The sequence below is a fragment of the Oreochromis niloticus genome, linkage group LG7 (genome assembly GCF_001858045.2).
Source record: "Oreochromis niloticus isolate F11D_XX linkage group LG7, O_niloticus_UMD_NMBU, whole genome shotgun sequence".
Classification (NCBI taxonomy): Eukaryota; Metazoa; Chordata; class Actinopteri; order Cichliformes; family Cichlidae; genus Oreochromis; species Oreochromis niloticus.
The window spans coordinates 34,017,714-34,030,046 of record NC_031972.2 but is presented as its reverse complement, the minus strand read 5'-3'; the positions used below and the strand labels follow the sequence as shown (position 1 = coordinate 34,030,046).

Here is a 12,333-nt window from a genome sequence, read left to right as displayed (position 1 = left end):
TGATGTTTGGGTTAAGCCAGCTCTAGTGTTTTTAGTGACTGACATGTCCAGTCGCCCTTACTGACCCTAGTAATGACCATATATTACATAATGAATAAGCACCTAAACAAACATGAATGTTTTTTCATGAGGGATGTTTTCTCACAAACTTCTGCAGGACCAGAAGCTTTTGTAGAACCACTGTAGTCATCCATTGCTGGCCTTTAGAAATAATGCAAGTTTAAGGCAGTTCTGGAATCCATCTTTTATATTGTCTACAATCAGTATCCAAAGGCTGTCTCGCAGCTATTGAAAGCAGAATATGAAGCCTGCCTTTGCAGAAGCGTAACTAACTTGATTATTGCTGAATTATATTAATCTGCATGAGTGAAACACAGCTCTTGAAGCTTCCAGTGACCACCTCAGTACTGCAAGTCACCTTAAAGTTTTGGCAAGGTTAAATTAAGGGTGGATTCGGTATAAGGTTAAAATCATGATGGAGCCCAGAGCTTTTATTTACTAATTACTTTTTACTAATGATGAAATAACATTGAACAGTAAAATTACCACAAAGTTGTCCTGCTCATTAACAGTTATCAGAGATAGTGATATTATTTCACAAACTCTGTAGAAAGTTTTGGGAGGTTATGTTTGCTCACAGCTGAAAACGTGTTCTTATTTCATAATATTTTTTGTCTTATTTATAGATTGCACGACCACCTGATATAGGTGTTTTTCATTCTCAATGTAGCACAGTAGTTACAGTGGTTCAGTTAAATGTGTTTTAGCCTGTGAAACTGGAGAGACTTGGGTTACACATTTTCAACAGTCACCCACTTCAGCAGACAAAGTGAGTCTGTACGAATGTGAAACCTCCACGTGTGAGTCTAAAATTACTTATTATGAGACAGGCTTTGGAGGGAAAAAATGCCATTAATGTACCACTTGTGTCTGACCTTCACAATCTGTGCTGTCAAGTAATAAAACTCAGTACATTACCAGCTTAAATTATTAAACTCAAAATCTATGAGTTGAAATAAAACAGTTTTCAGACTATGGGTGCACAAGAGAGGTGCCACATGGTAGCATGGTCAGTGCTGCATAAAAGCCTAAAATCCAGATTACTCTATACTGTACTGATATAATTTTTAAGAATATGTTTTTTAAGCCATGCTTGCATGATGTGACTCTCGGAATGGTAACTTTGGTCCAGGGTAAAATATGTGAACAGATGTTATATGGATAATTTGAAAGGGTTAACTTGGGATTTATAATGTTGGGGGGATAGGGTTGGCTTGCATATATACTTCTGCAGCAATGTCAGGAAAAGTATTTGTACATGCAACTACCTACAAAGAGAAGAACGCTATATTTGCCAAAAGTATTTGCTCATCTGCCTTTGCACGCAAATGAAGTTCTTAATCCAGCTTTAACTCTTCAGTCTTTCCACAAGTTTTAGAAGTGTGTTTATGGGTATATGTTTTTGCCCATTCTTCCAGAAGTTTATTTGTGAGGTCAGACACTGATGTTGGTCGAGAAGGCCTGGCTCACAGTCTTCACTCTAATTCATTCCAAAAGTGTTCTATCAGGTTAAGGTCAGGACTCTTTGCAGGCCAGTCCAGTTCTTCCACACCACACTCACTCATTCCTGTCTTTGTGGACCTTTCTTCGTGCATTGATGAGCAGTCATGTCATGTCATCATGGACAGGAAGAGCTATATAACAGAGACTGAAAGCAATAGAGCTACTGCAGACAAAGCAGTGGTATGAGTGTGTGTGAGAGGAAAAGCACTGTACAGTAGTTAGTATTAAAAATCCTTGGTATTATAAGGTCTTACCACAGGACCATTGAATTTTAGGGTGTGTTTAGTTTTTCACACAACTACAGAGGATCCTGGAAAAACTGTCTTTGTGCACATCAGCTCTGCTCTGAAGTTCAGCAACAATGATTTTTGTTTCACTTTTGAGATTTTAAGGTAATTGCACTGACGCTAATCATGATGATTATTCTTAATGTGCACAGAGACAACAAAAAACTGGTTTCCAGTCAAAGTTACGTAAAAGAAAAAAACAATCAGTAAGTTGCTGATCAGACAGGAAGTGGTGCCAAAGTCTGGTGTAGCTCTGGGTGTCAAGAAGATATGAAGAAAGTGGCTGTGTGCTGCTTCTGTCAGGTTTCAGTTAGGTCACTTTGAGATGAGTCAGCTTGTGTGATGATGCTTACTGGGTGACAGCGTGAGCTTTGAGTCAGTGTGTAAGGGGTCAGACCTCCATTTAACTCTATCAAACTTTCCTTTTCTGCTTCACTTTTCACTGCTTCCTGCTAACTTAGCACTTCTTTTCCTCGAGTTCATTCTTAGAGGTTCTACAACTTTTTCAAGCCTAACAAGCAGAAATTTTCAGCCTTCAGCAATCACAAACGTTTACTCCAGAAAATAGTGCATACATCCAGGTTTCTTCTTTTCTTTTTCTCCTTCTTTCTTGTGTTATTTGTCTTTCATTTCAACTCAGTTAAATTAATGACAATCAATAACATCCAATTATATTTACATAGGACTATAAAACAAGCTTTTTTAAATTTGATATCAACCTTAACCTTTTCATGCATAGTGGTCACTACAGTGGACAGCTATTCAAAGGCTGTTTCTTGTATTTGTGTCAGTGTTGATGGTATACTTGCACATAAACCACTACATTGGACACTGATGTGTCACTCGATACCGTGCCACCCACTCAAAACACATGTTGTCCACCTAAGTGGACACGTAAAAAACTCTTTGAAAGGTACATGTTTAAAAAAATGAATTTCAAAAATCTTTTTTTCATGCCTAAAGATGAATAAAAATACTTGATTGAGGTTGTCATAATTCATGCAAGAAAGGGTTAAAAACGTTTCATTAATTAAAGTTCATTAATTCTATTTTTTTCAAGTTCATGAGAACGCAATTTTTACATCTTTTTATTTACTTTTGAGGCAATGAATTTTAAGTAACACCAACATATTAAATCTGATCTGTTTTAGATACTGGAACTCCTTTCTAAAGGTGATGAGCAGACCGTTTGGAATTTTTTGATGAGCTGAGATCTTGATAGTCCGGTACTTACAGGTTACATAAAGTTTTGGGCAAAAGTACTGGGCCACCTCCACATTACAGGAGGAGGCTTTTGTGCTGATGTTATTGCCTGTAGTTGAGTCAGCAGAGCATTGCTAACTTTTACGTACTATACACCTCAGTACTCCATAACTTTGTGTGGTTTTTCACTTTATTGCAAAGTGGAGTTGTTGAGGAACCACAGCAATTCAGCCACAATCCCACTTACATGGTCATGGAATATCTAGAGGGGAAGAAATTTCATGAAGTGACTTGTTGCACCTGTGGCACCTTTTAAATGCTCGAGTTATGTCAGGTCTTTGGACTGATCCATACCCTTAGAAGTGTTTGTAAAGGCAGGCAACATGGATATAGGCTTGATTTATACACCTGCAAACACACACCGCAATGTGACTGAAAACACCTGAATTCAAAGATTAAGAGCTCGTACCCAATACTCATTTATAAATTGGCAAATGGATGCCAAATAAGTGCAGGAATTCTTATAGAAACTTAGTGTACACAATGTACAGTATATGTACAACAGACAGATCTCTGTTTTTGGTCACATCGCTGTGCCCCATATACCACACAGACATATAAACACTCTTTCTCACCATCTGAACAACCCCGAACACTGACTAGGGGTCCTTAATCACTATGATCTATGTCATATTATAACAGAGGTTCCCAAAGTGTGGGGACCGCCCCCTAGGGGGGGCGCAGAGCCATTGCAGGGGGGGGGGCCGCGGTATGAAAAAAAAACAAAAAAAAAGAGCGCTTGGACACTGTGGACAGGTTTTTGACGGGGCTCCCACACAAACGCAAAGCAGGAGATGAAGCATCGCCAAATCTGTTTCCAAACCAACTTCCTTCCAAGCCAAAGACAGGAAAATATGGTGAAGCATATCTTCCCTTTGGCTTCACCTGCACAAGTGCCAAGGTAGGTCTCCCCTGCAAAATTAGTTTCCCTGCGTCGGGAGCAGCGCTGGGCTCGACAAATCACGGACAAACAGTATCCCACATTCTTGATTTTTAGTTCACAAACACTTGTTGTAATAACTAACTACTCCTGACATTTTGGACATGTTAGCTCTTTATGCAGTAAAGTTACAGTGGGATACAAATAATATCAGGCTGATCCTGCCGTATTTTGTTCCCCCTGTTCAAATCACGGACAAACAGTATCCCACAGCCGTTTTTGTTTTTGAACCCATTTTGCACAGAGAGGCATTTTTTGAAAAATGTATTGATAGCAATGTTGAAAATTATTACACACGAAAAAAACAACTATATGTAAAATAATCACACCGTGACGCCTCTGCCTTTCTAAATGCAGGGACAGTAACTGCGTGTGTATATGTAAGCGTGTAAAACCTGAAGATAGTCAGATTAACAGTATTGTGTCTCTATCTGCCATTCTGCAATTCATCTCATGTAAACAATAACGTGGCGCACAGCGTGATGTGAAAAGAGGCACATACCTTTGTCGTTGCGTGACGAACTCTGTAATCCTCGTCCACACATAAACGCAAAAAAGGAGTTTTAAATAATCTCCGTTTTCGGTGAATCGCAACGCCGTTTACCTGTTGACGAAAAGCCCAAACGCATAGAAACAGCTGAGTTTTCAAAAATACCCGTGTAGGTGTGGACGTAGCGTAAAAGAGTTAGTAGTATATTTTATTACTACCTGTCATTTATTGCCGTTTACTTGTAATTGCTTAATTGTTTACTAAATGTTTGAGGTGTGAAATAAACCGCAATGGAGTTTGTAAACAAAATATGTGTGTGTGTGTTTGGAGGATGCGTGTGTGTGTGTGTGTGTGGTGGGGGGGCGCAAACATTTTTCTTGTAAAAAAGGGGGGCCTGGCAAAAAAAGTTTGGGAACCACTGTATTATAATATCTACACCCTCGCATGGCTCTTAGTCAGTCTGAAAACTTCATCACCATGCAACTCTAAACCTAAACACAATATAACTGAAATAATGATCACAGCACAACAGAAAAGAATTTGAATTTTAAAAACATTAGCAGTATGTCTCTTTGCACTCTCCGTTGCTGTACTGAAAAAATCAAACTTTTAAATAAGTATGAACAACTTTACTCCTCAACTAATTTCCTCTATTATTTTTCTTCTGTCAACTTTTCAAGCTTTACACGGTTGAAATGCTGTTTTTTTCATTTAGCAACACATTGTTGGTTTATTTCCTGATATGTTGCTGCTGTCTGATGGTTTCATGGTTTGATTGTGACAGAGATGGGTTTCCTTTTTTGGGCATCTTTTTCCTTCCTCTTCGTTCCTGCTGCCTTCTTTCAGTCAAGCTGATTCTCTGCTGGCAGGCAGCAGCTGGCAGAGACTTCAAACACGCACACAGTATCTGGACGTTGTCCAGAGCCGTAATGCAGTCGTTTTTTTTTTTTTCCCAGACACTAACCCACAGTGTCAGCCACTGTGAGAATGCGTGCTTGTGTGTTCAGATGGTCTTGGCTGTTGTCCACCTTGCTGTCACCGACTCTCATCTTATCATTTAAACTCCTGGATGGCTCTATATCCTTCCACTTCTTTACCTCTGTGACAAAACTGACTAGTGGAGTGTCTTCCATAGAGGTCTTTACATGGCTTTTCTGTCCCTGCTAACAAATTTGTGATCTGGACCAGGTCTGAAGTGTTTTGTTTGGTCTTGTAACGTTCTGTTAAGTGTTGAATATTTATTCTACTGCAGTGTGTTAATTAGCTGCTCCAGCATTCAGATCAACACATTTTAGGATCTTGTAATCAGCGGAGACTGCTATGGCTCAGGATCAGTGTGCTTTTGACCTTTATATGCATTTGAAGACAAACGCATATAAGTACAAAAAATATTGTGAATGCCACGAGATTAACAGGTCTTATAGTTAGTTACTGAAGACTTGAATGATTTTAAACATCTAAAATTGAATGCACAACCAAAGCCTGCACGATTTAGTAATATTTCATATTGCATGTTGCTCATTTTTCAGTCTAGCTTTTTATCAGGATTAAACTGAACAAACACACAGCATCTCAGCTGTTGAATTTCAAGTTTCTATCATCATCATCATCAGTTCTACTTGACTAATATGATCTGGGTGAAATTCTGCTTTCTTGATTGAATATATACAGGCATGCAGGGATAAAGGAAGAGGATGTCTCTGAGTCTTAGCCCCTGTTTACTGTAGATGACTGTCATCAGTTTTCAGGGAGAGACACATCAAGCAACTACAAAGAAATGTGAAATTACATCAAAAAGGAACAAAGCGACCAAAAAAACAAAAGCCAAGAGTCCACAAATGGAAAACTAATCCAATACAAAGAGACGCACATCAATCACAAAGGGACCCAAAAAACACAAAGGCAGGAAAAAAATTACAGAATCTCCAAAAAAGAGAGACAGAAGTGAGACCTCAAACAGCTACAAAGAGATGCAAAATGACCAGAAGAAATTGTAGATTCAGAAGAACAGCCACAATTACCACAAGGTAACAAAAAAAAATCACAGACACTCAAAATGACCACAAAGAGAAGCACACCGACTACAGAGACATGTAAACAGACCATAAAAGTGTAAACACACAATAAAAAGAGACAAGTACAAAAAAGTGTAAAATGACCACAAAGAGGTGACAATCCACACCAGGGAAATAGAATCAAACACAAGAAATGCTAAAAAACAACCACAAAGACACAAAATGACGAGTGAAAATCGTGAAGAGAGTGAAAATCCACAACCTAAGGAAGAAAGAAGAAATCAAACACAAGGCGTGCTAAAAAAGACGGCAAAGAGACTGTAAGCAAAAACCAATGGGACCAAAAAAACAACCATATGACCACAAACAAGTGGAAATTCACAAAAGTGACCATGAAATCAAACAAAAGGTGACAAATCAGTAAAAATTCACAGCAAAACGAAAGAACAAAAGATTCACGTTCACCACAAAGAGATACCAAACTACTGTGAAGAGATGGACTGACCACAACAACAGACAAAAAAACTAAATGACGGGAAAGGGGTTGAAACATAAAACAGTAAATAACAGTAAATGATAAATATTCATCAATCACAAAGAGAGATAAAACATTTCAGTCTGGCCAACTTGCTCCAGTGGAAGCAGGGAGCGAGGTCTCATATATTTGCCTGTCTAAAGGACTTTGACAGCATGTATGTTCAGTGTTTGGACAATCTGTGTAGAAATGCACAAGTATTCTTCTTAGAAAACCTCTTAACTTGTGTAATCAATATATACTTAGAAGCTAGACTCAGAATGCATTTATCTGATTTTAAATTGCTGTCAAGAGTGCTCATTATCACTCTCTCTACACTCCTTTTATTTTACTTGTTTTTTTCAGAGTCTTTGCTTCTGACAGATTTTAAGTGTCAGGAAATAAAATCAGTGAGGAGAGAAATCAGATGCAAGTGGAAGGTTTTCATATTTTGTCAAGTTGAAACTAACAGTTATTCATTACGTTTTCTATTGAGTCTTGAAATTGGCACCAAAATACTGGTAACATTCTCCGTACTCACATTTAATTGTCTTATTTTGCCCCAAAAAAGTCCAGAATTGAAAGACATTGCATTTATTGAGTATTAACATTAAAATGTGAAAATGATCAAATTTGAAAAGCTGGAAGTGGAAAACTGTCATTTTTAGAAATCTTTTAAATGACTCATTTACTGATTATAATAATTGCCACCTGTCAGCTAATCAGTAACACAAGAAATCTCTTCAATTTCACTTTTTTTTATTAACTTGTTGAGATTGTCGTCAAATTTTGTCTATTCCCCATACATACATTAATTTTATGCTGCATTCATACATATTCTGTGTTATGAAGACAAGATTTTCTCGGTGTACTAACACTGTAAGAAAAATATATGACTTTCTTTTAAAAGAAAAAATCCTAAAAGTTCATAAAAAAATATGTCTGGAAGAGTTTGTGGTCAGATAATAAAGTGAAGACCGGCTTCATGTTACAGATGAAATATGAAGATAAAGTGACTGAGAGGCAACAAAGAGAGAAGAAGAGAGTAGAGACGAAGGCTGAGCAGAGACTGATAGCATCAAACTGCAGGACAACGAGGACAAGGACAAGCTGATGAAGTGACTGGCTCTGAGCGTGTGTGTGTGTGTATCTCTGTGTGTGTGTGTCCGTGTGTATGTGTGTGTGGTGGAAGTGAATACAGATAGAGCTGTCAAGATAGTGAGTTACTGATAGAGAGAGAGGGGGAGGACTGCTGAAGGAGAATCAATAAGAAGGAAACCATGAAGGAAAAGAGCGAGCGAAAAAAGAAATAAGAAAGGGAGAAGGAGCAAGATTGAGATAAACAAGGGATGATGGGTGGGGAAGGAAACTAGGATGTTTTGGAAGGAGTGAGGGATCCTCAGGTGTGGGTGGGGGCTTGGCTGCAGGCGGAGTTACCTGTGATACCTGTGATGTTGCTCTTCTAAAATATTCTTTTCTGTACTGTATGTGTGCTGTTAATGTTATTGTCTCTCAGTTTAACACACTTTAATACTTTTAAGGCCTTTTGTTTGTTAATAAAAAGCCCTTAAAAAGACTTTAAGCACCCTTAGCCACGCTCTCTTAGCCTCAATATGACAGATGGGTGTGCAGGGTATCTGCCAGGTCTGTTCTTTGGAGAGATGAAGGTGGGAAATTGTTGTAAGTAACAGCTTTGTAGCAGCTAACGAGTCTAAATTAAGAACAATTAACTTGATTCTCATGGGGTGTTTTTTTGAATGGCCAGTGTTAAGTACACTAGAATAAAGTACCTTTGGGGAATTGGAGTTGTACTGCACATGCATCTATAAATATATATATTGGGAATTCGTTGATGGTTGACAAATGTTTCAACTAAATCGTTTTATTCACTGACTGTGATGTGTATTGGCATCCACCTTGTACATAGAGTTTAGTTAGTTTTATTGATAAAGTGCCAATCCACAAGATAAGTCATTTCACGGCTCTTGTTATAGTGAGGTAAGGAGAAACCTGATCATTTGCAATGAAATCACACTCAGCACTATATTGTCACCCGAGAAAAAGACGTTGCTTTGCTGAAAGCAAATCCCAGTTCTTAGAGATAAAGACTTTTTTATGAAGTGTTGTTCGTTTGTTTTCTCTGGTCCCAATTGGAACAGGCCCAACTGGGATTAGCTTTTATACAGAAGTTTTTGCTCTGATTAGTTTTCCTATAGGAGCAACTGAAATGAAAAACACACAAAAAAGAACATCTGCTGCTCTTCAAAGTCGACTCTGCGCTGCGACGTTGTGACTCCAGGTCGTTCTGAGCCTCCATTCAGGTTTTCCGGGAAATGCGGAGACGTTGAACGGCGGCTTTGACTGAACAAACTGCCTCTCTGATCACGATGAAAGACGTTTAAGCAGACTCAACATCAAAGAAGGGAGGAGATGCCGCCACTGCTCGCCGCTGTCAGAGCCTTTCAGGAGATTAAAGAAAGTCTATAAACCTAAAAACAAAGAATACAGCAGGTTACTGTGGCTTTGATAGCAGTGATGAGTTATCCTGCAGAGTGAAGCTCTACAGGTTGGGGGTTAATACTCAGAGCCACGCTCTCTTCTCTGAAGAGACATGTCTGGCAGAGCTAATGACAAATATGGATAAAAATGTAAAGCAAAAAGAGATAAACATGTATTAGAATTCTAGTCCTGATTGATCTGCTGTAGAAAACAGAACAAAGCCCTGCAGAGCAAGGCATTATTGGTTTGGAGTTCAATTTTGAAAAAAATGACAGGAACAAAAGTACATAAAGCTACAAAAACAAGCAACAAGATGCACCTTTAACTTCAGTCATACTATATATGTATATATAATGCATTTACTGTCACACTGTGTGGGTGGTTACTGGGTTTCAAATTTGTTTTAGGGGTTGATGAATTAGCTGTTATCTTTGTTTTTTGCTGTGGCAATATCAATCAGTGGTAGCTTTTTTGACCTGTGCTACGGTTTACAAATTGCTGAGTCCTGAGGAGTTTATTTATTACATGAATTATTTCTACAATGTTTATGTTGGTTGTCTGCCTGCTTTTGTGATTGGCCAGTTTAACTGGCGAATATGGGCGGCAAAATCGCTGTCTTCCAGAAATGTGCCCTGAATGTATTTGTATAGAAAGAGAACAGTACAGACTGAACACTATCCCCTCTGAGGATCTTTTAGCAATTTTATGCTTTACATTTTTTTATGATTTAAAATCAGCATAATATGAGATTTATTTATATTTTTATTATTTATAAGTATAAATAAATAAATGGTGATTTCCAAATGTGTGTTAAAGCACACCTGTATTTGATGTAGATGAGTTTATTTGTCGTGTTGGTGTCTTGCTTCCCACTAACTCCTCTTCGTCTCCTTTGCTTTTTCCTGCAGCCTCAGATGCCTCCTCATCTTCTTCCTCCTCGTCTGGTCTTGGAGGTTTTGTGGACTTCATTTTCACCCAGGAGCCTCAGGACACGGTGACAGTACGCGGCGGTGTGCTGCAGCTAGACTGCCAGGCACAGTCAGATGCCGTGGCAGGAGCCCCCACCATCACATGGCGTAAGGATGGAGTGCTGCTTAGCACGGTGGTCGATGAGCGGCGGCGACAGCTGAGCAACGGCTCGCTGCTGGTGCAGAATGTGATGCACTCGCGGCACCACCGGCCCGATGAGGGAGAATATCAGTGCCTCGCCACGCTGGATGGACTGGGAAGCATTGTGAGCCGGACAGCAAGGGTGACTGTGGCAGGTAAGAGACTACTTGGATTTAGAGCTGAACAAGTATCTATTCAGTCAAACAGACTCATGAACTCAAAATGCAAAAATGTGATTTCATAGCTCACACTTAAAAGTAGTTGATTTCTCAGTTTGAAGATCCTGTAATTTTCAGGAAACTATGAAATCATTTTCTTTCTCATGTCTACAATAGTAACAAGTTCAGTGGATAAACCGTTTTCACTCAGTTCGAGATAGTTTAGGTTCTTTGTGAGCTAAACCTTTGCTTTGTCAGGAACAAATGCTCTGTGAACTTTTGATCCACAGTTGGTGGATGAAGATGCTAGATGTTGTTAGGTGAAATTGTGATTGGTTGGGTCTTTAGCAAATTGCTTTAGTCACCTATACTTTGTCTGCACACACTCTTCAAAAAAAAGGGCTTTAAAATAAAAGCTGTGCCTCACCATGCATTCATATCAAGTAGGGTAGACGATTGTAAAACTTTATTCGCAGTATAATGCAAATCATTGGTACAACAACTTCAACTCCATCACAATGCAGCAACCACTGTCCTGAAACTCACATGGAAATGTGAACATAATACCCCAGTACTGAAGTCCCTTTACTGGCTCTCAGTTCAGTCCTTTTAGAAAAGCTCACAATGCTTTGACCCCTTCAGTACATCTCTGACTGGTCGGTGTTTATAACCCAATCAGACTTTTCAGGTCATCAGGTGCCGACCTTTTAAGTGTTCCCAGAATTAGATGTGTGCTCAGGGTTCCCTCACTCTGGTCCAGTTCGTTGAAACAAGCTGGCTGCTGACCTGAGGTCAATTACAACAGTGTGTGTTTAGTTAAAACACACACACAAAGATTTTATGTGATTTTATATAAATAGACGTTTTTTCCTCACCGCAAATGGTTATCCAGAGGCCACTGACTGGTCCATGGGTCTGCTTCACTGGGGCTTTAACAGTCGATTTCACAGCAACTACCATCAACTTCCAGCAACCATTCACCAACCGATTGGGAAATACACATTATTCCCTCCAAATTCATGCTTGCCAGATGATTTCTAGACCTCTGTGCTTTGAGCTTTAGCTGTTAGTAATTGTAGCTCGCAAAACTTGGAGGTTTTTCTAATACTTGGTGTGTGAGTTAGTTTATCTTTAAAATATATTGATATACTTTATATTTGAATCTATTCATCTGAAGTTTATTAACTTTAGCCGTGTACACTGAACCTGCTAATATTAAAATATACAACAAATAAATAAACAGCACATTCATGCTGTTATAAGCCATGGTGTCCCTCAGGGGTCGTCTTTGATCTTCTTTTCGTTGTGTGACTGGTTTTCCAGTATGTCGTGCAAAAATAGAAAAGAAGAGAGTCATTCAAATTTTTTTCGTAGCCAAATGAAATGGGATTTGGATGCTATAAATAGACTCAGAGTTGTATTAAAGATTAAAGCACAGATTGTTTTTGACTTTGTCTTTGACTGTCAACCATAATCACACCAGCTGGTATTTGT

General features: G+C 38.8%; 1 protein-coding gene across 2 annotated transcripts in view; it reads left to right on the top strand.

The window, feature by feature from the left end:
- Positions 1 to 12,333, top strand: part of dcc (DCC netrin 1 receptor) — a 324,319-nt gene that overhangs the window by 86,721 nt on the left and 225,265 nt on the right. For both annotated transcript variants that reach the window (XM_025909079.1, XM_019361335.2), the window contains exon 2: positions 10,480 to 10,836. In XM_025909079.1, the coding sequence (XP_025764864.1) occupies positions 10,480 to 10,836 (357 nt within the window). The remainder of the gene's footprint in view (positions 1 to 10,479; positions 10,837 to 12,333) is intronic.